Raw genomic sequence first — 27,731 nt, forward strand, 5'->3', positions numbered from 1 at the left:
TAAAGGTGAGTTGGGGTGCTGCATAAAACCAGAGATTGAAATGAGCACAGATAAAGTTCCTTAAGTCAAATATGGAATAGACAAGAGCTACTCCTTGCTCAATGAAATGGACTCAACACCGCATATTAAACGCCTAAGAATGTACCTGACTAGTAAGTATCTTAAAACCTATGGATTGCTATGTCTCCGAAAGAAAATCAAGCATGTGTACAGGGGCATAAACGCAGCAGTGATAGGATTGGAGAGGTTCGGTGAGCAAATGAAGACCCTTTGAAGTCATATTGCATGGTACCCATTACACGGGTCTCAACTCTCCAGGTTTAAGGTATTCTTCCTTCAGCTAAAACATGCATGTGGAACCCAAGTATGATCAACCATGTGAACGGGAGACGTGTTCAAATATGTCTCAGTTTTCCTCCCCTGGTACTCGGGTGCAACATTCCAGACGCTTTACTAACACTCTCCCCACTTGGAGAGTCAGCGCCTTTAACCTCCTGTTTGGCCCAGTTTGCAATTTCTGCAGAAGATGAACAGGAATAGCGAGAACCAATGAGAGGCTAGCTGGAGGTGTCTGGACGGGCAAATTTAACTCTCATTTCCCACCAGGAAGAGGAATTAACCAAAGGCTCAGCATGCCGGGCCGGAACCAGATTAGGGCCTGAAGCCATCCTGCGGTGTTGCGGCCAGGTCACAAGAAAGCGAGTTGAAGAAAGGAGCTCAGGGGCACTGTAATTCACAAACCTGCAGAGTTATAAATGACAGCTATCGTCCAACAATAGACTGAAGTAAGGCTGCCAAGAGGACTTGAAAGCGGGGCAGAATTGCAGGAAACCGATTTCAGGAGGTAGACTGGAATTGCATTGAAAGCATAGGAAAAGAGGCAGAACGTCCACAATGATGCACTTGGCCAAAAAGGGCGTATGCGTTTTTTCCTGAATATATTCAGGAAAAAACGCATACGCCCTTTTTGGCCAACCAAGCAAGCTTGCAAAGGAAATCTGCACTACAATGAAGTCTCACTTCCACCCGGTCAAAAGGGCCATCTGAAAAAAGTGTAAAATCCAGAAAGGCAGGACAGGCCATGGAGAACTGGGAGCCTTGTTATGCTGATGGGCGGGATGTAAATTGCCAACAACCACTTGGGAGAAGTGTGTGGTGTTTCCTGAAACATCTAAAAAACAAAGCAACAGAACCTAGGGCACTTCCACTTATGGTCCTATAGCTTAGGGAAATTAAAATGAGAAAGACACAGCCACCCCAAAATTTGGAACGGCTCTGTTTACAAGAACCTCGTTTACAGTACAAGTTCAACATCGCAGAAAGTGAAAAATGGATAAAGAAGTTGTGGTATTTACTTACAAAGCAATATCACTCAGCAATGAAATCTGTGTCATCAGGCCCTTAGCAGCACAATGAGTGGATTCAGGTATGATGATTCTAACTGAAATAAGTCACACAGAAAAAGAAACATCATAAGATATCAGTAATACATGGAATGTAAACTTGGCTACACAGGAACTGAATTACAGAACAGAACAGGGTCTCAAATTTAGAAAACCAACTTATCCTTGCTTAAGGGTAAAGGTGAGTTGGGGTGCTGCATAAAACCAGAGATTGAAATGAGCACAGATAAAGTTCCTTAAGTCAAATATGGAATAGACAAGAGCTACTCCTTGCTCAATGAAATGGACTCAACACCGCATATTAAACGCCTAAGAATGTACCTGACTAGTAAGTATCTTAAAACCTATGGATTGCTATGTCTCCGAAAGAAAATCAAGCATGTGTACAGGGGCATAAACGCAGCAGTGATAGGATTGGAGAGGTTCGGTGAGCAAATGAAGACCCTTTGAAGTCATATTGCATGGTACCCATTACACGGGTCTCAACTCTCCAGGTTTAAGGTATTCTTCCTTCAGCTAAAACATGCATGTGGAACCCAAGTATGATCAACCATGTGAACGGGAGACGTGTTCAAATATGTCTCAGTTTTCCTCCCCTGGTACTCGGGTGCAACATTCCAGACGCTTTACTAACACTCTCCCCACTTGGAGAGTCAGCGCCTTTAACCTCCTGTTTGGCCCAGTTTGCAATTTCTGCAGAAGATGAACAGGAATAGCGAGAACCAATGAGAGGCTAGCTGGAGGTGTCTGGACGGGCAAATTTAACTCTCATTTCCCACCAGGAAGAGGAATTAACCAAAGGCTCAGCATGCCGGGCCGGAACCAGATTAGGGCCTGAAGCCATCCTGCGGTGTTGCGGCCAGGTCACAAGAAAGCGAGTTGAAGAAAGGAGCTCAGGGGCACTGTAATTCACAAACCTGCAGAGTTATAAATGACAGCTATCGTCCAACAATAGACTGAAGTAAGGCTGCCAAGAGGACTTGAAAGCGGGGCAGAATTGCAGGAAACCGATTTCAGGAGGTAGACTGGAATTGCATTGAAAGCATAGGAAAAGAGGCAGAACGTCCACAATGATGCACTTGGCCAAAAAGGGCGTATGCGTTTTTTCCTGAATATATTCAGGAAAAAACGCATACGCCCTTTTTGGCCAACCAAGCAAGCTTGCAAAGGAAATCTGCACTACAATGAAGTCTCACTTCCACCCGGTCAAAAGGGCCATCTGAAAAAAGTGTAAAATCCAGAAAGGCAGGACAGGCCATGGAGAACTGGGAGCCTTGTTATGCTGATGGGCGGGATGTAAATTGCCAACAACCACTCGGGAGAAGTGTATGGTGTTTCCTGAAACATCTAAAAAACAAAGCAACAGAACCTAGGGCACTTCCACTTATGGTCCTATAGCTTAGGGAAATTAAAATCAAAAAGACACAGCCACCCCAAAGTTTGGAACGGCTCTGTTTACAAGAACCTCGTTTACAGTACAAGTTCAACATCGCAGAAAGTGAAAAATGGATAAAGAAGTTGTGGTATTTACTTACAAAGCAATATCACTCAGCAATGAAATCTGTGTCATCAGGCCCTTAGCAGCACAATGAGTGGATTCAGGTACGATGATTCTAACTGAAATAAGTCACACAGAAAAAGAAACATCATAAGATATCAGTAATACATGGAATGTAAACTTGGCTACACAGGAACTGAATTACAGAACAGAACAGGGTCTCAAATTTAGAAAACCAACTTATCCTTGCTTAAGGGTAAAGGTGAGTTGGGGTGCTGCATAAAACCAGAGATTGAAATGAGCACAGATAAAGTTCCTTAAGTCAAATATGGAATAGACAAGAGCTACTCCTTGCTCAACGAAATGGACTCAACACCGCATATTAAACGCCTAAGAATGTACCTGACTAGTAAGTATCGTAAAACCTATGGATTGCTATGTCTCCAAAAGAGAATCAAGCATGTGTACAGGGGCATAAACGCAGCAGTGATAGGATTGGAGAGGTTCGGTGAGCAAATGAAGACCCTTTGAAGTCATATTGCATGGTACCCATTCCACGGTTTTCAACTACCCAGGTTTTAGGTATTCTTCCTTCAGCTAAAACATGCATGTGGAACCCAGAGTATGATCAACCATTTGATCGGGAGACGTGTTCAAATATGTCTCAGTTTTCCTCCCCTGGTACTCGGGTGCAACATTCCAGACGCTTTACTAACACTCTCCCCACTTGGAAAGTCAGCGCCTTTAACCTCCTGTTTGGCCCAGTTTGCAATTTCTGTGGAAGATGAACAGGAATAGCGAGAACCAATGAGAGGCTAGCTGGAGGTGTCTGGACGGGCAAATTTAACTCTCATTTCCCACCAGGAAGAGGAATTAACCAAAGGCTCAGCATGCCGGGCCGGAACCAGATTAGGGCCTGAAGCCATCCTGCGGTGTTGCGGCCAGGTCACAAGAAAGCGAGTTGAAGAAAGGAGCTCAGGGGCACTGTAATTCACAAACCTGCAGAGTTATAAATGACAGCTATCGTCCAACAATAGACTGAAGTAAGGCTGCCAAGAGGACTTGAAAGCGGGGCAGAATTGCAGGAAACCGATTTCAGGAGGTAGACTGGAATTGCATTGAAAGCATAGGAAAAGAGGCAGAACGTCCACAATGATGCACTTGGCCAAAAAGGGCGTATGCGTTTTTTCCTGAATATATTCAGGAAAAAACGCATACGCCCTTTTTGGCCAACCAAGCAAGCTTGCAAAGGAAATCTGCACTACAATGAAGTCTCACTTCCACCCGGTCAAAAGGGCCATCTGAAAAAAGTGTAAAATCCAGAAAGGCAGGACAGGCCATGGAGAACTGGGAGCCTTGTTATGCTGATGGGCGGGATGTAAATTGCCAACAACCACTCGGGAGAAGTGTATGGTGTTTCCTGAAACATCCAAAAAACAAAGCAACAGAACCTAGGGCACTTCCACTTATGGTCCTATAGCTTAGGGAAATTAAAATCAAAAAGACACAGCCACCCCAAAGTTTGGAACGGCTCTGTTTACAAGAACCTCGTTTACAGTACAAGTTCAACATCGCAGAAAGTGAAAAATGGATAAAGAAGTTGTGGTATTTACTTACAAAGCAATATCACTCAGCAATGAAATCTGTGTCATCAGGCCCTTAGCAGCACAATGAGTGGATTCAGGTACGATGATTCTAACTGAAATAAGTCACACAGAAAAAGAAACATCATAAGATATCAGTAATACATGGAATGTAAACTTGGCTACACAGGAACTGAATTACAGAACAGAACAGGGTCTCAAATTTAGAAAACCAACTTATCCTTGCTTAAGGGTAAAGGTGAGTTGGGGTGCTGCATAAAACCAGAGATTGAAATGAGCACAGATAAAGTTCCTTAAGTCAAATATGGAATAGACAAGAGCTACTCCTTGCTCAACGAAATGGACTCAACACCGCATATTAAACGCCTAAGAATGTACCTGACTAGTAAGTATCGTAAAACCTATGGATTGCTATGTCTCCAAAAGAGAATCAAGCATGTGTACAGGGGCATAAACGCAGCAGTGATAGGATTGGAGAGGTTCGGTGAGCAAATGAAGACCCTTTGAAGTCATATTGCATGGTACCCATTCCACGGTTTTCAACTACCCAGGTTTTAGGTATTCTTCCTTCAGCTAAAACATGCATGTGGAACCCAGAGTATGATCAACCATTTGATCGGGAGACGTGTTCAAATATGTCTCAGTTTTCCTCCCCTGGTACTCGGGTGCAACATTCCAGACGCTTTACTAACACTCTCCCCACTTGGAAAGTCAGCGCCTTTAACCTCCTGTTTGGCCCAGTTTGCAATTTCTGTGGAAGATGAACAGGAATAGCGAGAACCAATGAGAGGCTAGCTGGAGGTGTCTGGACGGGCAAATTTAACTCTCATTTCCCACCAGGAGGAGGAAATAAACAAAGGCTCAGCGTGCCGTGCCAGAACCAGATTAGGGCCTGAAGCCATCCTGCGGTGTTGCGGCCAGGTCACAAGAAAGCGAGTTGAAGAAAGGAGCTCAGGGGCACTGTAATTCACAAACCTGCAGAGTTATAAATGACAGCTATCGTCCAAAAATAGACTGAAGTAAGGCTGCCAAGAGGACTTGAAAGAGGGGCAGAATTGCAGGAAACCGATTGCAGGAGGTAGACTGGAATTGCATTGAAAGCATAGGAAAAGAGGCAGAACGTCCACAATGATGCACTTGGCCAAATAGGGCGTATGCGTCTTTTCCTGAATATATTCAGGAAAAAACGCATACGCCCTTTTTGGCCAACCAAGCAAGCTTGCAAAGGAAATCTGCACTACAATGAAGTCTCACTTCCCCCCGGGCAAAAGGGCCATCTGAAAAAAGTGTAAAATCCAGAAAGGCAGGACAGGCCATGGAGAACTGGGAGCCTTGTTATGCTGATGGGCGGGATGTAAATTGCCAACAACCACTCGGGAGTAGTGTATGGTGTTTCCTGAAACATCTAAAAAACAAAGCAACAGAGCCTAGGGCACTTCCACTTATGGTCCTATAGCTTAGGGAAATTAAAATCAAAAAGACACAGCCACCCCAAAGTTTGGAACGGCTCTGTTTACAAGAACCTCGTTTACAGTACAAGTTCAACATCGCAGAAAGTGAAAAATGGATAAAGAACTTGTGGTATTTAGGTACAATGCAGTATCACTCAGCAATGAAATCTATGTCATCAGGCCCGTGGCAGCATAATGAGTAGATTCAGGTACGATGATTCTAACTGAAATAAGTCACACAGAAAAAGAAACATCATAAGATATCACTAATACACGGAATGTAAACTTGGCTACACAGGAACTGAATTCCAAAACAGAACAGGTTCTCAAATTTAGAAAACCAACTTATGCTTGCTTAAGGGGAAAGGTGAGTTGGGTTGCTGCATAAAACCAGAGATTGAAATGAGCACAGATAAAGTTCCTTAAGCCAAATATGGAATAGACAAGAGCTACTCCTTGCTCAACGAAATGGACTCAACACCGCATATTAAACGCCTAAGAATGTACCTGACTAGTAAGTATCTTAAAACCTAAGGATTGCTATGTCTCCGAAAGAGAATCAAGCATGTGTACAGGGGCATAAACGCAGCAGTGATAGGATTGGAGAGGTTCGGTGAGCAAATGAAGACCCTTTGAAGTCATATTGCATGGTACCCATTCCACGGGTTTCAACTACCCAGGTTTTAGGTATTCTTCCTTCAGCTAAAACATGCATGTGGAACCCAGAGTATGATCAACCATGTGATCGGGAGACGTGTTCAAATATGTCTCAGTTTTCCTCCCCTGGTACTCGGGTGCAACATTCCAGACGCTTTACTAACACTCTCCCCACTTGGAGAGTCAGCGCCTTTAACCTCCTGTTTGGCACAGTTTGCAATTTCTGCGGAAGATGAACAGGAATAGCGAGAACCAATGAGAGGCTAGCTGGAGGTGTCTGGACGGGCAAATTTAACTCTCATTTCCCAACAGGAAGAGGAAATAACCAAAGGCTCAGCGTGCCGTACCGGAACCAGATTAGGGCCTGAAGTCATCCTGCGGTGTTGTGGCCAGCTCAAAAGAAAGCGAGTTGAAGAAAGGAGCGCAGGGGCACTGTAATTCACAAACTTGCAGAGTTATAAATGACAGCTATCGTCCAAAAATAGACTGAAGTAAGGCTGCCAAGAGGACTTGAAAGCGGGGCAGAATTGCAGGAAACCGATTTCAGGAGGTAGACTGGAATTGCATTGAAAGCATAGGAAAAGAGGCAGAACGTCCACAATGATGCACTTGGCCAAAAAGGGCGTATGCGTTTTTTCCTGAATATATTCAGGAAAAAACGCATACGCCCTTTTTGGCCAACCAAGCAAGCTTGCAAAGGAAATCTGCACTACAATGAAGTCTCACTTCCCCCCGGTCAAAAGGGCCATCTGAAAAAAGTGTAAAATCCAGAAAGGCAGGACAGGCCATGGAGAACTGGGAGCCTTGTTATGCTGATGGGCGGGATGTAAATTGCCAACAACCACTCGGGAGAAGTGTATGGTGTTTCCTGAAACATCTAAAAAACAAAGCAACAGAACCTAGGGCACTTCCACTTATGGTCCTATAGCTTAGGGAAATTAAAATCAAAAAGACACAGCCACCCCAAAGTTTGGAACGGCTCTGTTTACAAGAACCTCGTTTACAGTACAAGTTCAACATCGCAGAAAGTGAAAAATGGATAAAGAAGTTGTGGTATTTACTTACAAAGCAATATCACTCAGCAATGAAATCTGTGTCATCAGGCCCTTAGCAGCACAATGAGTGGATTCAGGTATGATGATTCTAACTGAAATAAGTCACACAGAAAAAGAAACATCATAAGATATCAGTAAAACACGGAATGTAAACTTGGCTACACAGGAACTGAATTACGGAACAGAACAGGGTCTCAAATTTAGAAAACCAACTTATGCTTGCTTAAGGGTAAAGGTGAGTTGGGGTGCTGCATAAAACCAGAGATTGAAATGAGCACAGATAAAGTTCCTTAAGTCAAATATGGAATAGACAAGAGCTACTCCTTGCTCAATGAAATGGACTCAACACCGCATATTAAACGCCTAAGAATGTACCTGACTAGTAAGTATCGTAAAACCTATGGATTGCTATGTCTCCGAAAGAAAATCAAGCATGTGTACAGGGGCATAAACGCAGCAGTGATAGGATTGGAGAGGTTCGGTGAGCAAATGAAGACCCTTTGAAGTCATATTGCATGGTACCCATTACACGGGTCTCAACTCTCCAGGTTTAAGGTATTCTTCCTTCAGCTAAAACATGCATGTGGAACCCAAGTATGATCAACCATGTGAACGGGAGACGTGTTCAAATATGTCTCAGTTTTCCTCCCCTGGTACTCGGGTGCAACATTCCAGACGCTTTACTAACACTCTCCCCACTTGGAGAGTCAGCGCCTTTAACCTCCTGTTTGGCCCAGTTTGCAATTTCTGCAGAAGATGAACAGGAATAGCGAGAACCAATGAGAGGCTAGCTGGAGGTGTCTGGACGGGCAAATTTAACTCTCATTTCCCACCAGGAAGAGGAATTAACCAAAGGCTCAGCATGCCGGGCCGGAACCAGATTAGGGCCTGAAGCCATCCTGCGGTGTTGCGGCCAGGTCACAAGAAAGCGAGTTGAAGAAAGGAGCTCAGGGGCACTGTAATTCACAAACCTGCAGAGTTATAAATGACAGCTATCGTCCAAAAATAGACTGAAGTAAGGCTGCCAAGAGGACTTGAAAGCGGGGCAGAATTGCAGGAAACCGATTTCAGGAGGTAGACTGGAATTGCATTGAAAGCATAGGAAAAGAGGCAGAACGTCCACAATGATGCACTTGGCCAAAAAGGGCGTATGCGTTTTTTCCTGAATATATTCAGGAAAAAACGCATACGCCCTTTTTGGCCAACCAAGCAAGCTTGCAAAGGAAATCTGCACTACAATGAAGTCTCACTTCCACCCGGTCAAAAGGGCCATCTGAAAAAAGTGTAAAATCCAGAAAGGCAGGACAGGCCATGGAGAACTGGGAGCCTTGTTATGCTGATGGGCGGGATGTAAATTGCCAACAACCACTCGGGAGAAGTGTATGGTGTTTCCTGAAACATCTAAAAAACAAAGCAACAGAGCCTAGGGCACTTCCACTTATGGTCCTATAGCTTAGGGAAATTAAAATCAAAAAGACACAGCCACCCCAAAGTTTGGAACGGCTCTGTTTACAAGAACCTCGTTTACAGTACAAGTTCAACATCGCAGAAAGTGAAAAATGGATAAAGAAGTTGTGGTATTTACTTACAAAGCAATATCACTCAGCAATGAAATCTGTGTCATCAGGCCCTTAGCAGCACAATGAGTGGATTCAGGTATGATGATTCTAACTGAAATAAGTCACACAGAAAAAGAAACATCATAAGATATCAGTAATACATGGAATGTAAACTTGGCTACACAGGAACTGAATTACAGAACAGAACAGGGTCTCAAATTTAGAAAACCAACTTATCCTTGCTTAAGGGTAAAGGTGAGTTGGGGTGCTGCATAAAACCAGAGATTGAAATGAGCACAGATAAAGTTCCTTAAGTCAAATATGGAATAGACAAGAGCTACTCCTTGCTCAACGAAATGGACTCAACACCGCATATTAAACGCCTAAGAATGTACCTGTCTAGTAAGTATCGTAAAACCTATGGATTGCTATGTCTCCAAAAGAGAATCAAGCATGTGTACAGGGGCATAAACGCAGTAGTGATAGGATTGGAGAGGTTCGGTGAGCAAATGAAGACCCTTTGAAGTCATATTGCATGGTACGCATTCCACGGGTTTCAACTACCCAGGTTTTAGGTATTCTTCCTTCAGCTAAAACATGCATGTGGAACCCAGAGTATGATCAACCATTTGATCGGGAGACGTGTTCAAATATGTCTCAGTTTTCCTCCCCTGGTACTCGGGTGCAACATTCCAGACGCTTTACTAACACTCTCCCCACTTGGAAAGTCAGCGCCTTTAACCTCCTGTTTGGCCCAGTTTGCAATTTCTGTGGAAGATGAACAGGAATAGCGAGAACCAATGAGAGGCTAGCTGGAGGTGTCTGGACGGGCAAATTTAACTCTCATTTCCCACCAGGAGGAGGAAATAAACAAAGGCTCAGCGTGCCGTGCCAGAACCAGATTAGGGCCTGAAGCCATCCTGCGGTGTTGCGGCCAGGTCACAAGAAAGCGAGTTGAAGAAAGGAGCTCAGGGGCACTGTAATTCACAAACCTGCAGAGTTATAAATGACAGCTATCGTCCAAAAATAGACTGAAGTAAGGCTGCCAAGAGGACTTGAAAGCGGGGCAGAATTGCAGGAAACCGATTTCAGGAGGTAGACTGGAATTGCATTGAAAGCATAGGAAAAGAGGCAGAACGTCCACAATGATGCACTTGGCCAAAAAGGGCGTATGCGTTTTTTCCTGAATATATTCAGGAAAAAACGCATACGCCCTTTTTGGCCAACCAAGCAAGCTTGCAAAGGAAATCTGCACTACAATGAAGTCTCACTTCCCCCCGGTCAAAAGGGCCATCTGAAAAAAGTGTAAAATCCAGAAAGGCAGGACAGGCCATGGAGAACTGGGAGCCTTGTTATGCTGATGGGCGGGATGTAAATTGCCAACAACCACTCGGGAGAAGTGTATGGTGTTTCCTGAAACATCTAAAAAACAAAGCAACAGAACCTAGGGCACTTCCACTTATGGTCCTATAGCTTAGGGAAATTAAAATCAAAAAGACACAGCCACCCCAAAGTTTGGAACGGCTCTGTTTACAAGAACCTTGTTTACAGTACAAGTTCAACATCGCAGAAAGTGAAAAATGGATAAAGAAGTTGTGGTATTTACTTACAAAGCAATATCACTCAGCAATGAAATCTGTGTCATCAGGCCCTTAGCAGCACAATGAGTGGATTCAGGTATGATGATTCTAACTGAAATAAGTCACACAGAAAAAGAAACATCATAAGATATCAGTAATACACGGAATGTAAACTTGGCTACACAGGAACTGAATTACAGAACAGAACAGGTTCTCAAATTTAGAAAACCAACTTATGCTTGCTTAAGGGGAAAGGTGAGTTGGGGTGCTGCATAAAACCAGAGATTGAAATGAGCACAGATAAAGTTCCTTAAGTCAAATATGGAATAGACAAGAGCTACTCCTTGCTCAACGAAATGGACTCAACACCGCATATTAAACGCCTAAGAATGTACCTGACTAGTAAGTATCGTAAAACCTATGGATTGCTATGTCTCCAAAAGAGAATCAAGCATGTGTACAGGGGCATAAACGCAGCAGTGATAGGATTGGAGAGGTTCGGTGAGCAAATGAAGACCCTTTGAAGTCATATTGCATGGTACCCATTACACGGGTCTCAACTCTCCAGGTTTAAGGTATTCTTCCTTCAGCTAAAACATGCATGTGGAACCCAAGTATGATCAACCATGTGAACGGGAGACGTGTTCAAATATGTCTCAGTTTTCCTCCCCTGGTACTCGGGTGCAACATACCAGACGCTTTACTAACACTCTCCCCACTTGGAGAGTCAGCGCCTTTAACCTCCTCTTTGGCCCAGTTTGCAATTTCTGCGGAAGATGAACAGGAATAGTGAGAACCAATGAGAGGCTAGCTGGAGGTGTCTGGACGGGCAAATTTAACTCTCATTTCCCACCAGGAAGAGGAAATAACCAAAGGCTCAGCGTGCCGTACCGGAGCCAGATTAGGGCCTGAAGCCATCCTGCGGTGTTGCGGCCAGCTCAAAAGAAAGCGAGTTGAAGAAAGGAGCTCAGGGGCACTGTAATTCACAAACCTGCAGAGTTATAAATGACAGCTATCGTCCAAAAATAGACTGAAGTAAGGCTGCCAAGAGGACTTGAAAGCGGGGCAGAATTGCAGGAAACCGATTTCAGGAGGTAGACTGGAATTGCATTGAAAGCATAGGAAAAGAGGCAGAACGTCCACAATGATGCACTTGGCCAAAAAGGGCGTATGCGTTTTTTCCTGAATATATTCAGGAAAAAAACGCATACGCCCTTTTTGGCCAACCAAGCAAGCTTGCAAAGGAAATCTGCACTACAATGAAGTCTCACTTCCCCCCGGTCAAAAGGGCCATCTGAAAAAAGTGTAAAATCCAGAAAGGCAGGACAGGCCATGGAGAACTGGGAGCCTTGTTATGCTGATGGGCGGGATGTAAATTGCCAACAGACACTCGGGAGAAGTGTATGGTGTTTCCTGAAACATCTAAAAAACAAAGCAACAGAGCCTAGGGCACTGCCACTTATGGTCCTATAGCTTAGGGAAATTAAAATCAAAAAGACACAGCCACCCCAAAGTTTGGGACGCCTCTGTTTACAACAACCTCGTTTACAGTACAAGTTCAACATCGCAGAAAGTGAAAAATGGATAAAGAAGTTGTGGTATTTACTTACAAAGCAATATCACTCAGCAATGAAATCTATGTCATCAGGCCCTTAGCATCACAATGAGTGGATTCAGGTATGATGATTCTAACTGAAATAAGTCACACAGAAAAAGAAACATCATAAGATATCAGTAATACACGGAATGTAAACTTGGCTACACAGGAACTGAATTACAGAACAGAACAGGGTCTCAAATTTAGAAAACCAACTTATGCTTGCTTAAGGGTAAAGGTGAGTTGGGGTGCTGCATAAAACCAGAGATTGAAATGAGCACAGATAAAGTTCCTTAAGTCCAATATGGAATAGACAAGAGCTACACCTTGCTCAACGAAATGGACTCAACACCGCATATTAAACGCCTAAGAATGTACCTGACTAGTAAGTATCGTAAAACCTATGGATTGCTATGTCTCCAAAAGAGAATCAAGCATGTGTACAGGGGCATAAACGCAGCAGTGATAGGATTGGAGAGGTTCGGTGAGCAAATGAAGACCCTTTGAAGTCATATTGCATGGTACCCATTACACGGGTCTCAACTCTCCAGGTTTAAGGTATTCTTCCTTCAGCTAAAACATGCATGTGGAACCCAAGTATGATCAACCATGTGAACGGGAGACGTGTTCAAATATGTCTCAGTTTTCCTCCCCTGGTACTCGGGTGCAACATTCCAGACGCTTTACTAACACTCTCCCCACTTGGAGAGTCAGAGCCTTTAACCTCCTGTTTGGCCCAGTTTGCAATTTCTGCGGAAGATGAACAGGAATAGCGAGAACCAATGAGAGACTAGCTGGAGGTGTCTGGACGGGCAAATTTAACTCTCATTTCCCACCAGGAAGAGGAAATAACCAAAGGCTCAGCGTGCCGTGCCGGAACCAGATTAGGGCCTGAAGCCATCCTGCGGTGTTGCGGCCAGGTCACAAGAAAGCAAGTTGAAGAAAGGAGCTCAGGGGCACTGTAATTCACAAACCTGCAGAGTTATAAATGACAGATATCATCCAAAAATAGACTGAAGTAAGGCTGCCAAGAGGACTTGAAAGCGGGGCAGAATTGCAGGAAACCGATTTCAGGAGGTAGACTGGAATTGAATTGAAAGCATAGGAAAAGAGGCAGAACGTCCACAATGATGCACTTGGCCAAAAAGGGCGTATGCGTTTTTTCCTGAATATATTCAGGAAAAACCGCATACGCACTTTTTGGCCAACCAAGCAAGCTTGCAAAGGAAATCTGCACTACAATGAAGTCTCACTTCCCCCCGGTCAAAAGGGCCATCTGAAAAAAGTGTAAAATCCAGAAAGGCAGGACAGGCCATGGAGAAATGGGAGCCTTGTTATGCTGATGGGCGGGATGTAAATTGCCAACAACCACTCGGGAGAAGTGTATGGTGTTTCCTGAAACATCTAAAAAACAAAGCAACAGAGCCTAGGGCACTTCCACTTATGGTCCTATAGCTTAGGGAAATTAAAATCAAAAAGACACAGCCACCCCAAAGTTTGGGACGCCTCTGTTTACAAGAACTTCGTTTACTGTACTAGTTCAATATCACAGAAAGTGAAAAATGGATAAAGAACTTGTGGTACTTACGTAAAATGCAGTATCACTCAGCAATGAAATCTATGTCATCAGGCCCTTAGCAGCACAATGAGTGGATTCAGGTATGATGATTCTAACTGAAATAAGTCACACAGAAAAAGAAACATCATAAGATATCAGTAATATACGGAATGTAAACCTGGCTACACAGGAACTGAATTACAGAACAGAATAGGGTCTCAAATTTAGAAAACCAACTTATGCTTGCTTAAGGGTAAAGGTGAGTTGGGGTGCTGCATAAAACCAGAGATTGAAATGAGCACAGATAAAGTTCCTTAAGTCAAATATGGAATAGACAAGAGCTACTCCTTGCTCAACGAAATGGACTCAACACCGCATATTAAACGCCTAAGAATGTACCTGACTAGTAAGTATCTTAAAACCTATGGATTGCTATGTCTCCGAAAGAGAATCAAGCATGTGTACAGGGGCATAAACGCAGCAGTGATAGGATTGGAGAGGTTCGGTGAGCAAATGAAGACCCTTTGAAGTCATATTGCATGGTACCCGTTACACGGGTCTCAACTCTCCAGGTTTAAGGTATTCTTCCTTCAGCTAAAACATGCATGTGGAACCCAAGTATGATCAACCATGTGAACGGGAGACGTGTTCAAATATGTCTCAGTTTTCCTCCCCTGGTACTCGGGTGCAACATTCCAGACGCTTTACTAACACTCTCCCCACTTGGAGAGTCAGTCCCTTTAACCTCCTGTTTGGCCCAGTTTGCAATTTCTGCGGAAGATGAACAGGAATAGCGAGAACCAATGAGAGGCTAGCTGGAGGTGTCTGGACGGGCAAATTTAACTCTCATTTCCCAACAGGAAGAGGAAATAACCAAAGGCTCAGCGTGCCATGCCGGAACCAGATTAGGGCCTGAAGCCATCCTGCGGTGTTGCGGCCAGCTCAAAAGAAAGCGAGTTGAAGAAAGGAGCTCAGGGGCACTGTAATTCACAAACCTGCAGAGTTATAAATGACAGATATCGTCCAAAAATAGACTGAAGTAAGGCTGCCAAGAGGACTTGAAAGAGGGGCAGAATTGCAGGAAACTGATTTCAGGAGGTAGACTGGAATTGCATTGAAAGCATAGGAAAAGAGGCAGAACGTCCACAATGATGCACTTGGCCAAAAAGGGCGTATGCGTTTTTTCCTGAATATATTCAGGAAAAAACGCATACGCCCTTTTTGGCCAACCAAGCAAGCTTGCAAAGGAAATCTGCACTACAATGAAGTCTCACTTCCCCGTGGTCAAAAGGGCCATCTGAAAAAAGTGTACAATCCAGAAAGGCAGGACAGGCCATGGAGAACTGGGAGCCTTGTTATGCTGATGGGCGGGATGTAAATTGCCAACAACCACTCGGGAGAAGTGTATGGTGTTTCCTGAAACATCTAAAAAACAAAGCAACAGAACCTAGGGCACTTCCACTTATGGTCCTATAGCTTAGGGAAATTAAAATCAAAAAGACACAGCCACCCCAAAGTTTGGGACGCCTCTGTTTACAAGAACCTCGTTTACAGTACAAGTTCAACATCGCAGAAAGTGAAAAATGGATAAAGAAGTTGTGGTATTCACTTACAAAGCAATATCACTCAGCAATGAAATCTGTGTCATCAGGCCCTTAGCAGCACAATGAGTGGATTCAGGTAAGATGATTCTAACTGAAATAAGTCACACAGAAAAAGAAACATCATAAGATATCAGTAATACATGGAATGGAAACTTGGCTACACAGGAACTGAATTACAGAACAGAACAGTGTCTCAAATTTAGAAAAACAACTTATGCTTGCTTAAGGGTAAAGGTGAGTTGGGGTGCTGCATAAAACCAGAGATTGAAATCAGCACAGATAAAGTTCCTTAAGCCAAATATGGAATAGACAAGAGCTACTCCTTGCTCAACGAAATGGACTCAACACCGCGTATTAAATGCCTAAGAATGTACCTGACTTGTAAGTATCTTAAAACCTATGGATTGTTATGTCTCCGAAAGAGAATCAAGCGTGTGTACAGGGGCATAAACGCAGCAGTGATAGGATTGGAGAGGTTCGGTGAGCAAATGAAGACCCTTTGAAGTCATATTGCATGGTACCCATTACACGGGTCTCAACTCTCCAGGTTTAAGGTATTCTTCCTTCAGCTAAAACATGCATGTGGAACCCAAGTATGATCAACCATGTGAACGGGAGACGTGTTCAAATATGTCTCAGTTTTCCTCCCCTGGTACTCGGGTGCAACATTCCAGACGCTTTACTAACACTCTCCCCACTTGGAGAGTCAGCACCTTTAACCTCCTGTTTGGCCCAGTTTGCAATTTCTGCGGAAGATGAACAGGAATAGCGAGAACCAATGAGAGGCTAGCTGGAGGTGTCTGGACGGGCCAATTGAACTCTCATTTCCCACCAGGAAGAGGAATTAACCAAAGGCTCAGTGTGCCCTGCCGAAACCAGATTAGGGCCTGAAGCCATCCTGCGGTGTTGCGGCCAGGTCACAAGAAAGCGAGTTGAAGAAAGGAGCTCAGGGGCACTGTAATTCACAAACCTGCAGAGTTATAAATGACAGCAATCGTCCAAAAATAGACTGAAGTAAGGCTGCCAAGAGGACTTGAAAGCGGGGCAGAATTGCAGGAAACCGATTTCAGGAGGTAGACTGGAATTGCATTGAAAGCATAGGAAAAGAGGCAGAACGTCCACAATGATGCACTTGGCCGAAAAGGGCGTATGCGTTTTTTCCTGAATATATTCAGGAAAAAACGCATACGCCCTTTTTGGCCAACCAAGCAAGCTTGCAAGGGAAATCTGCACTACAATGAAGTCTCACTTCCCCCCGGTCAAAAGGGCCATCTGAAAAAAGTGTAAAATCCAGAAAGGCAGGACAGGCCATGGAGAACTGGGAGCCTTGTTATGCTGATGGGCGGGATGTAAATTGCCAACAACCACTCGGGAGAAGTGTATGGTGTTTCCTGAAACATCTAAAAAACAAAGCAACAGAACCTAGGGCACTTCCACTTATGGTCCTATAGCTTAGGGAAATTAAAATCAAAAAGACACAGCCACCCCAAAGTTTGGAACGGCTCTGTTTACAAGAACCTCGTTTACAGTACAAGTTCAACATCGCAGAAAGTGAAAAATGGATAAAGAAGTTGTGGTATTTACTTACAAAGCAATATCACTCAGCAATGAAATCTATGTCATCAGGCCCTTAGCAGCACAATGAGTGGATTCAGGTATGATGATTCTAACTGAAATAAGTCACACAGAAAAAGAAACATCATAAGATATCAGTAAGGCGGAGGTCGGGGCTGCGTAGTGGGAGGCGGACTGGCGAGGGGCGCCGGAAGAGCTGCAGGTGCGGCCCAGCGGCCGATTCCGCGGGCCTGCCGAGCCAGGAGGTACTGAGCCGCCGCCGCCGCCGCCGCCGCCCTCGGCCCGGCCTGCAGCGGCGTATGGAGGCGGTGCGGCCCCTCGGCCCCCTCCCCCTCTCTCCCTCCTCTCCACCTCTCCCCTTCCCGTGGTCCCGGGCTCCCGGACCCTCCCCCAGGGCCGCATTCTCCTCTCCCCGTCTTCCTGTCCTCTTCCGCTGTCCTCTCGTTCCCCACCCCCAAGCATAAACACCCCTCCGCGTCCCAGGCGTCTCCCGTCGCCCCTCCCCCCTCCCCGGGGGTCCGCCCTCCAGCGTTCCGGGGGTTCCCGAGGTCTCTCCAGCGGCAGCTTTCTGTAAGCGCGGTCCCGAAGATGGGAGGTGCGGTGAGTGCTGGTGAAGACAACGACGAGCTGATAGACCATCTGAAGGCGGCGCAGTACATCCGCTCCGAGCTGGTGGAGCAGGCCTTCCGAGCTGTTGACCGCGCCGACTATTACCTCGAGGAGTTTAAGGAGAACGCGTACAAGGACCTGGCGTGGAAGCACGGGAACATCCACCTCTCTGCTCCGTGCATCTATTCGGAGGTGATGGAGGCCCTGGACCTGCAGCCTGGCTTTTCCTTCCTGAACCTGGGCAGCGGCACCGGCTACCTCAGCTCCATGGTGGGGCTCATCCTCGGTCCTTTTGGTGTGAACCACGGGGTGGAACTCCATTCAGATGTGACAGAGTATGCGAAGCAGAAGCTGGACTTTTTCATCAGGACGAGTGACAGCTTCGACAAGTTTGACTTCTGCGAGCCCTCCTTCGTCACCGGCAATTGCCTGGAGATCTCTCCAGGCTGCTCTCAGTATGACCGGGTGTACTGCGGGGCAGGCGTGCAGAAGCAGCACGAGGGGTACATGAAGAGCCTCCTCAAAGTCGGGGGCGTCCTGGTCATGCCGCTGGAAGAGAAGTTGACTAAGATAACTCGGACGGGTCCTTCCGCCTGGGAAACCAAAAAGATTTTGGCTGTGTCTTTTGCTCCACTCGTCCAGCCCTGCCAGTCGGAGTCAGGAGAATCACGACTTGTCCACACCCCTGGCGGTTCGCAGCCTCCAGGACCTGGCGCGCATTGCCATCCGGGGCACCATTAAGAAGGTCATCCACCAGGAAGCTGTGAACAAAAACGGGAACGGACCGAAGAACACTCCCAGGTTTAAACGGAGGAGAGTTCGCCGCCGCCGAATGGAAACGATTGTCTTTTTGGACAAAGAGGTGTTTGCCAGTCGGCTCTCCAACCCCTCTGATGACACCAGCTGCGGAGACCTGGAAGACGAGCGGCAAGAAGAAGAGGTGACAACTCCGCCGGACACCAAGCCCGAGCCCCCGGTGAACTTCCTGCGTGAGAAGGTCCTGAGCCTCCCTCTGCCAGATCCCCTGAAGTACTACCTGCTTTATTACAGAGAAAAGTAAGTCTGTGGTCCAGGGGAGGAGGCCAAGCCTTCCTGGAGGGCTGCCCGCAGCAGGTGCACTGGAGGAGGAAGGGGCTCCCGCTCTGCATCTCGTCTTCTCGTCTGTCCTTGACTGTCCTGTAGAGTTTTCATCCAGTCATCTGATTTCTGTAAACATAGTCTGACAAACATAAGGTGCAAGGGGGAATGTCTCAAAAGGGCGAGAGTCTCCTGGAGGAGGGGTTGACTTCACACTCTCAGGAAATGCTGAGGTCTACACATGGAGGTGGCCTGGAGACCGTTTCTTACACAAGGTACACGTGTCTGCATCAGAAAGGAAAACTGAAGTTGAAATTAATCTGTGTTTCTTATAAAAGGTGAGACAAAAAGCACAAGTTGCTAAGTGTATGAAATCTTTTCTGAGTGGGACACGCCTATGTGCAAGTTTGAATTTTACGGAATCAACCTCTTAATTACTGGCACCGAGTAATTAAAGATTTATTAAAAGATTAATTTAAAAGATTTAACTAAATGTTTTAGTTATTTGGAACGTGGATACTTGATTGAAAAGCCCTCTCTTATTTTAAGTAAATTAATTACATCTTACGTGAGTTGTCAATTGTAATTTTAAAAAACAAAAATTGTGATGGGGAGAGGAATGAACGTATCAGATTGCCAGGTGTCTTTGTGGAATTGCAAAAGAATTCCAAGGCATTTTTTTCTGACACCTTTTGTTACCTTTAAAGTAACCAACATTGAGTAATCCCGTCAAAGAAAGTCCTGAAGAATGAAACAAGTGTTGTGTGTAAGTAATGAGCTGCATTACTTTTGCCCCAGAGACAGAGAGTACTGTTGACTCAACTTTAAATACAGTCAACGGTGTCTAAGGCTCAGTCCTCAGAACAGGTGGGAAGTACTGGCTGCAGGAAATGGATTGGGGACGGTGTAGACGGCCTGTGGGTTGGTGTTTTGTTTTTTTTTTCAGTTGGCTATTGTTCTGTAATCACATAACAGTACTGATTCATAGATTTTATCTTTTATAATTCTGGAGAAAAATATTTGTTAGTTTTGTAATTTTTCCTAAGAACAAACGCGTGTTTGGTACATTGCATTAGAACAGTTTCACTCAAGTTTGACTTGTGGAATCCATCTTCTCCAGCGCTGTGTGTTGAGAGCTTCCTGTCTTATTAAGTCGTGGGTCTAGAAGAAGAGGCCGTCCTTTTAGTTAGGTGGCAGGATGTTTACAAGTGACACTGCTTCTTCCAAAACATTGGTTCTTTTCAGACTTTTCAGTTTTAACCAAAGTTAAACCCCAAATCAGAGTCATCCAGATTTTATGATTCATTTGATCTCTCAGCCTCTCAGGAGTTGCTGGATTTCAGTGTCTTTGTGGTTTTACCAGCTTCGCGGAGTTCTGGTTATTTTGTTTTGCCATTTATGCTTTTTTAAAGTAACTGAGTCATTTTATCACAGAACACTGCGTGCACACATAGCTGGGAAAGCGGGTATATTGCCCTAAATGGGTACCGTTAAGCTGTTGTAAAGAAGGGTTTCTTCATAGTCGTGTTTACCTGCCTTTAACTGAACGTCAAGCCTCATTGTCTCAGAGAGAAAAGCATGAGTCACGTTTACTTGCTAAGACTTCGGTTTGCAGATCTTGTTGACGTCATTCTAATTGATTTGTAGAGACCTCTGCAACACGTGGACGTTTTTGGACATGATATCTGAAATATTTTATATTAGGTGGCTTGACTAAATGTTTTTCTGTAATTGTATATGGATTTCCTTTTTTTTCAACCACATTTGCCTTTATGCTAGATTGTAGAAAGTCTTTGCGAGGCATAAGACATGTTTTCCCCTATGTATGTTAAACCTTTCCTAACATTTTGTATTTACATGTTGGTTTGTGACTTTTAAACCAGAATTTGGTTACAAGATATATATATATAGATATTGAATATAATATATGTGAAATAATTTGGTATTGATCTATCTAATAAACATAAAGGAGAATCATCAGTGAGTTTCCCTGTGTGTCAGCACCTTTCTCCGGAGTCAGTCTGAGACACTACTTTCTGTTTTCAGACAGATGACTTATATATATAGTCTGTGTTGTCTGCAAGCTCTGTATTGTAAACCACATTCTAGACAATGGCTGACTTTTGTGTTTCGATTAGTCTGTATTTTTATATGTGACTTTCGTCTTGCAAGTAGTGCAGCCATAGACATGTGCAAAACAAGCAACAAATGTATAATATTAAGCACATAAGACAGAAGCCAGCTGCGTATTTAAAAGTATTTTTGCCCATCTGGAACTTTCAGGGGATTAAGGCGAGAAATATGAAACAAAGGTTTTGATGAACTAATACACAAGCGATACCAATAAAGGTAGTTACGGCAAAAAAAAAAAAAAGATATCAGTAATACACGGAATGTAAACTTGGCTACACAGGAACTGAATTACAGAACAGAACAGGGTCTCAAATTTAGAAAACCAACTTATGCTTGCTTAAGGGTAAAGGTGAGTTGGGGTGCTGCATAAAACCAGATTGAAATGAGCACAGATAAAGTTCCTTAAGCCAAATATGGAATAGACAAGAGCTACTCCTTGCTCAACGAAATGGACTCAACACCGCATATTAAACGCCTAAGAATGTACCTGACTAGTAAGTATCTTAAAACCTATGGATTGCTATGTCTCCGAAAGAGAATCAAGCATGTGTACAGGGGCATAAACGCAGCAGTGATAGGATTGGAGAGGTTCGGTGAGCAAATGAAGACCCTTTGAAGTCATATTGCATGGTACCCATTCCACGGGTTTCAACTACCCAGGTTTAAGGTATTCTTCCTTCAGCTAAAACATGCATGTGGAACCTAGAGTATGATCAACCATGTGATCAGGAGACGTGTTCAAATATGTCTCAGTTTTCCTCCCCTGGTACTCGGGTGCAACATTCCAGACGCTTTACTAACACTCTCCCCACTTGGAGAGTCAGCGCCTTTAACCTCCTGTTTGGCCCAGTTTGCAATTTCTGCGGAAGATGAACAGGAATAGCGAGAACCAATGAGAGGCTAGCTGGAGGTGTCTGGACGGGCAAATTTAACTCTCATTTCCCACCAGGAAGAGGAAATAACCAAAGGCTCAGTGTGCCGTGCCAGAACCAGATCAGGGCCTGAAGCCATCCTGCGGTGTTGCGGCCAGCTCACAAGAAAGCGAGTTGAAGAAAGGAGCTCAGGGGCACTGTAATTCACAAACCTGCAGAGTTATAAATGACAGCTATCATCCAAAAATAGACTGAAGTAAGGCTGCCAAGAGGACTTGAAAGCAGGGCAGAATTGCAGGAAACCGATTTCAGGAGGTAGACTGGAATTGCATTGAAAGCATAGGAAAAGAGGCAGAACGTCCACAATGATGCACTTGGCCAAAAAGGGCGTATGCGTTTTTTCCTGAATATATTCAGGAAAAAACGCATACGCCCTTTTTGGCCAACCAAGCAAGCTTGCAAAGGAAATCTGCACTACAATGAAGTCTCACTTCCCCCCGGTCAAAAGGGCCATCTGAAAAAAGTGTAAAATCCAGAAAGGCAGGACAGGCCATGGAGAACTGGGAGCCTTGTTATGCTGATGGGCGGGATGTAAATTGCCAACAACCACTCGGGAGAAGTGTATGGTGTTTCCTGAAACATCTAAAAAACAAAGCAACAGAACCTAGGGCACTTCCACTTATGGTCCTATAGCTTAGGGAAATTAAAATCAAAAAGACACAGCCACCCCAAAGTTTGGAACGGCTCTGTTTACAAGAACCTCGTTTACAGTACAAGTTCAACATCGCAGAAAGTGAAAAATGGATAAAGAAGTTGTGGTATTTACTTACAAAGCAATATCACTCAGCAATGAAATCTATGTCATCAGGCCCTTAGCAGCACAATGAGTGGATTCAGGTATGATGATTCTAACTGAAATAAGTCACACAGAAAAAGAAACATCATAAGATATCAGTAAGGCAGAGGTCGGGGCTGCGTAGTGGGAGGCGGACTGGCGAGGGGCGCCGGAAGAGCTGCAGGTGCGGCCCAGCGGCCGATTCCGCGGGCCTGCCGAGCCAGGAGGTACTGAGCCGCCGCCACCGCCGCCGCCGCCCTCGGCCCGGCCTTCAGCGGCGTATGGAGGCGGTGCGGCCCCTCGGCCCCCTCCCCCTCTCTCCCTCCTCTCCACCTCTCCCCTTCCCGTGGTCCCGGGCTCCCGGACCCTCCCCCAGGGCCGCATTCTCCTCTCCCCGTCTTCCTGTCCTCTTCCGCTGTCCTCTCGTTCCCCACCCCCAAGCATAAACACCCCTCCGCGTCCCAGGCGTCTCCCGTTGCCCCTCCCCCCTCCCCGGGGGTCCGCCCTCCAGCGTTCCGGGGGTTCCCGAGGTCTCTCCAGCGGCAGCTTTCTGTAAGCGCGGTCCCGAAGATGGGAGGCGCGGTGAGTGCTGGTGAAGACAACGACGAGCTGATAGACCATCTGAAGGCGGCGCAGTACATCCGCTCCGAGCTGGTGGAGCAGGCCTTCCGAGCTGTTGACCGCGCCGACTATTACCTCGAGGAGTTTAAGGAGAACGCGTACAAGGACCTGGCGTGGAAGCACGGGAACATCCACCTCTCTGCTCCGTGCATCTATTCGGAGGTGATGGAGGCCCTGGACCTGCAGCCTGGCTTTTCCTTCCTGAACCTGGGCAGCGGCACCGGCTACCTCAGCTCCATGGTGGGGCTCATCCTCGGTCCTTTTGGTGTGAACCACGGGGTGGAACTCCATTCAGATGTGACAGAGTATGCGAAGCAGAAGCTGGACTTTTTCATCAGGACGAGTGACAGCTTCGACAAGTTTGACTTCTGCGAGCCCTCCTTCGTCACCGGCAATTGCCTGGAGATCTCTCCAGGCTGCTCTCAGTATGACCGGGTGTACTGCGGGGCAGGCGTGCAGAAGCAGCACGAGGGGTACATGAAGAGCCTCCTCAAAGTCGGGGGCATCCTGGTCATGCCGCTGGAAGAGAAGTTGACTAAGATAACTCGGACGGGTCCTTCCGCCTGGGAAACCAAAAAGATTTTGGCTGTGTCTTTTGCTCCACTCGTCCAGCCCTGCCAGTCGGAGTCAGGAGAATCACGACTTGTCCACACCCCTGGCGGTTCGCAGCCTCCAGGACCTGGCGCGCATTGCCATCCGGGGCACCATTAAGAAGGTCATCCACCAGGAAGCTGTGAACAAAAACGGGAACGGACCGAAGAACACTCCCAGGTTTAAACGGAGGAGAGTTCGCCGCCGCCGAATGGAAACGATTGTCTTTTTGGACAAAGAGGTGTTTGCCAGTCGGCTCTCCAACCCCTCTGATGACACCAGCTGCGGAGACCTGGAAGATGAGCGGCAAGAAGAAGAGGTGACAACTCCGCCGGACACCAAGCCCGAGCCCCCGGTGAACTTCCTGCGTGAGAAGGTCCTGAGCCTCCCTCTGCCAGATCCCCTGAAGTACTACCTGCTTTATTACAGAGAAAAGTAAGTCTGTGGTCCAGGGGAGGAGGCCAAGCCTTCCTGGAGGGCTGCCCGCAGCAGGTGCACTGGAGGAGGAAGGGGCTCCCGCTCTGCATCTCGTCTTCTCGTCTGTCCTTGACTGTCCTGTAGAGTTTTCATCCAGTCATCTGATTTCTGTAAACATAGTCTGACAAACATAAGGTGCAAGGGGGAATGTCTCAAAAGGGCGAGAGTCTCCTGGAGGAGGGGTTGACTTCACACTCTCAGGAAATGCTGAGGTCTACACATGGAGGTGGCCTGGAGACCGTTTCTTACACAAGGTACACGTGTCTGCATCAGAAAGGAAAACTGAAGTTGAAATTAATCTGTGTTTCTTATAAAAGGTGAGACAAAAAGCACAAGTTGCTAAGTGTATGAAATCTTTTCTGAGTGGGACACGCCTATGTGCAAGTTTGAATTTTACGGAATCAACCTCTTAATTACTGGCACCGAGTAATTAAAGATTTATTAAAAGATTAAATTAAAAGATTTAACTAAATGTTTTAGTTATTTGGAACGTGGATACTTGATTGAAAAGCCCTCTCTTATTTTAAGTAAATTAATTACATCTTACGTGAGTTGTCAATTGTAATTTTAAAAAACAAAAATTGTGATGGGGAGAGGAATGAACGTATCAGATTGCCAGGTGTCTTTGTGGAATTGCAAAAGAATTCCAAGGCATTTTTTTCTGACACCTTTTGTTACCTTTAAAGTAACCAACATTGAGTAATCCCGTCAAAGAAAGTCCTGAAGAATGAAACAAGTGTTGTGTGTAAGTAATGAGCTGCATTACTTTTGCCCCAGAGACAGAGAGTACTGTTGACTCAACTTTAAATACAGTCAACGGTGTCTAAGGCTCAGTCCTCAGAACAGGTGGGAAGTACTGGCTGCAGGAAATGGATTGGGGACGGTGTAGACGGCCTGTGGGTTGGTGTTTTGTTTTTTTTTTCAGTTGGCTATTGTTCTGTAATCACATAACAGTACTGATTCATAGATTTTATCTTTTATAATTCTGGAGAAAAATATTTGTTAGTTTTGTAATTTTTCCTAAGAACAAACGCGTGTTTGGTACATTGCATTAGAACAGTTTCACTCAAGTTTGACTTGTGGAATCCATCTTCTCCAGCGCTGTGTGTTGAGAGCTTCCTGTCTTATTAAGTCGTGGGTCTAGAAGAAGAGGCCGTCCTTTTAGTTAGGTGGCAGGATGTTTACAAGTGACACTGCTTCTTCCAAAACATTGGTTCTTTTCAGACTTTTCAGTTTTAACCAAAGTTAAACCCCAAATCAGAGTCATCCAGATTTTATGATTCATTTGATCTCTCAGCCTCTCAGGAGTTGCTGGATTTCAGTGTCTTTGTGGTTTTACCAGCTTCGCGGAGTTCTGGTTATTTTGTTTTGCCATTTATGCTTTTTTAAAGTAACTGAGTCATTTTATCACAGAACACTGCGTGCACACATAGCTGGGAAAGCGGGTATATTGCCCTAAATGGGTACCGTTAAGCTGTTGTAAAGAAGGGTTTCTTCATAGTCGTGTTTACCTGCCTTTAACTGAACGTCAAGCCTCATTGTCTCAGAGAGAAAAGCATGAGTCACGTTTACTTGCTAAGACTTCGGTTTGCAGATCTTGTTGACGTCATTCTAATTGATTTGTAGAGACCTCTGCAACACGTGGACGTTTTTGGACATGATATCTGAAATATTTTATATTAGGTGGCTTGACTAAATGTTTTTCTGTAATTGTATATGGATTTCCTTTTTTTTCAACCACATTTGCCTTTATGCTAGATTGTAGAAAGTCTTTGCGAGGCATAAGACATGTTTTCCCCTATGTATGTTAAACCTTTCCTAACATTTTGTATTTACATGTTGGTTTGTGACTTTTAAACCAGAATTTGGTTACAAGATATATATATATAGATATTGAATATAATATATGTGAAATAATTTGGTATTGATCTATCTAATAAACATAAAGGAGAATCATCAGTGAGTTTCCCTGTGTGTCAGCACCTTTCTCCGGAGTCAGTCTGAGACACTACTTTCTGTTTTCAGACAGATGACTTATATATATAGTCTGTGTTGTCTGCAAGCTCTGTATTGTAAACCACATTCTAGACAATGGCTGACTTTTGTGTTTCGATTAGTCTGTATTTTTATATGTGACTTTCGTCTTGCAAGTAGTGCAGCCATAGACATGTGCAAAACAAGCAACAAATGTATAATATTAAGCACATAAGACAGAAGCCAGCTGCGTATTTAAAAGTATTTTTGCCCATCTGGAACTTTCAGGGGATTAAGGCGAGAAATATGAAACAAAGGTTTTGATGAACTAATACACAAGCGATACCAATAAAGGTAGTTATGGCAAAAAAAAAAAAAAGATATCAGTAATACACGGAATGTAAACTTGGCTACACAGGAACTGAATTACAGAACAGAACAGGGTCTCAAATTTAGAAAACCAACTTATGCTTGCTTAAGGGTAAAGGTGAGTTGGGGTGCTGCATAAAACCAGATTGAAATGAGCACAGATAAAGTTCCTTAAGCCAAATATGGAATAGACAAGAGCTACTCCTTGCTCAACGAAATGGACTCAACACCGCATATTAAACGCCTAAGAATGTACCTGACTAGTAAGTATCTTAAAACCTATGGATTGCTATGTCTCCGAAAGAGAATCAAGCATGTGTACAGGGGCATAAACGCAGCAGTGATAGGATTGGAGAGGTTCAGTGAGCAAATGAAGACCCTTTGAAGTCATATTGCATGGTACCCATTCCACAGGTTTCAACTACCCAGGTTTAAGGTATTCTTCCTTCAGCTAAAACATGCATGTGGAACCTAGAGTATGATCAACCATGTGATCAGGAGACGTGTTCAAATATGTCTCAGTTTTCCTCCCCTGGTACTCGGGTGCAACATTCCAGACGCTTTACTAACACTCTCCCCACTTGGAGAGTCAGCGCCTTTAACCTCCTGTTTGGCCCAGTTTGCAATTTCTGCGGAAGATGAACAGGAATAGCGAGAACCAATGAGAGGCTAGCTGGAGGTGTCTGGACGGGCAAATTTAACTCTCATTTCCCACCAGGAAGAGGAAATAACCAAAGGCTCAGTGTGCCGTGCCAGAACCAGATCAGGGCCTGAAGCCATCCTGCGGTGTTGCGGCCAGCTCACAAGAAAGCGAGTTGAAGAAAGGAGCTCAGGGGCACTGTAATTCACAAACCTGCAGAGTTATAAATGACAGCTATCGTCCAAAAATAGACTGAAGTAAGGCTGCCAAGAGGACTTGAAAGCGGGGCAGAATTGCAGGAAACCGATTTCAGGAGGTAGACTGGAATTGCATTGAAAGCATAGGAAAAGAGGCAGAACGTCCACAATGATGCACTTGGCCAAAAAGGGCGT

General features: G+C 45.0%; 1 protein-coding gene and 1 long non-coding RNA gene across 2 annotated transcripts in view; one reads left to right on the forward strand and one right to left on the reverse strand.

Annotated features, from left to right (window-relative positions):
- Nucleotides 1–27,731, reverse strand: part of LOC307181339 — a 142,935-nt gene that overhangs the window by 22,327 nt on the left and 92,877 nt on the right. The window lies entirely within an intron of this gene.
- Nucleotides 18,004–27,731, forward strand: part of LOC307181338 (protein-L-isoaspartate O-methyltransferase domain-containing protein 2-like) — a gene marked incomplete at its 3' end in the record, with an annotated part of 100,987 nt that continues 91,259 nt past the window's right edge. The window contains exons 1-2 of the mRNA XM_079946621.1: nt 18,004–18,139; nt 23,208–23,841. Coding sequence (XP_079802747.1) covers nt 23,238–23,841 — 604 coding nt within the window. The 5' untranslated portion in view covers nt 18,004–18,139; nt 23,208–23,237. The remainder of the gene's footprint in view (nt 18,140–23,207; nt 23,842–27,731) is intronic.

The sequence above is a fragment of the Stenella coeruleoalba genome (genome assembly GCF_951394435.1).
Source record: "Stenella coeruleoalba genome assembly, contig: scaffold_384, whole genome shotgun sequence".
NCBI classification, from domain to species: domain Eukaryota; kingdom Metazoa; phylum Chordata; class Mammalia; order Artiodactyla; family Delphinidae; genus Stenella; species Stenella coeruleoalba.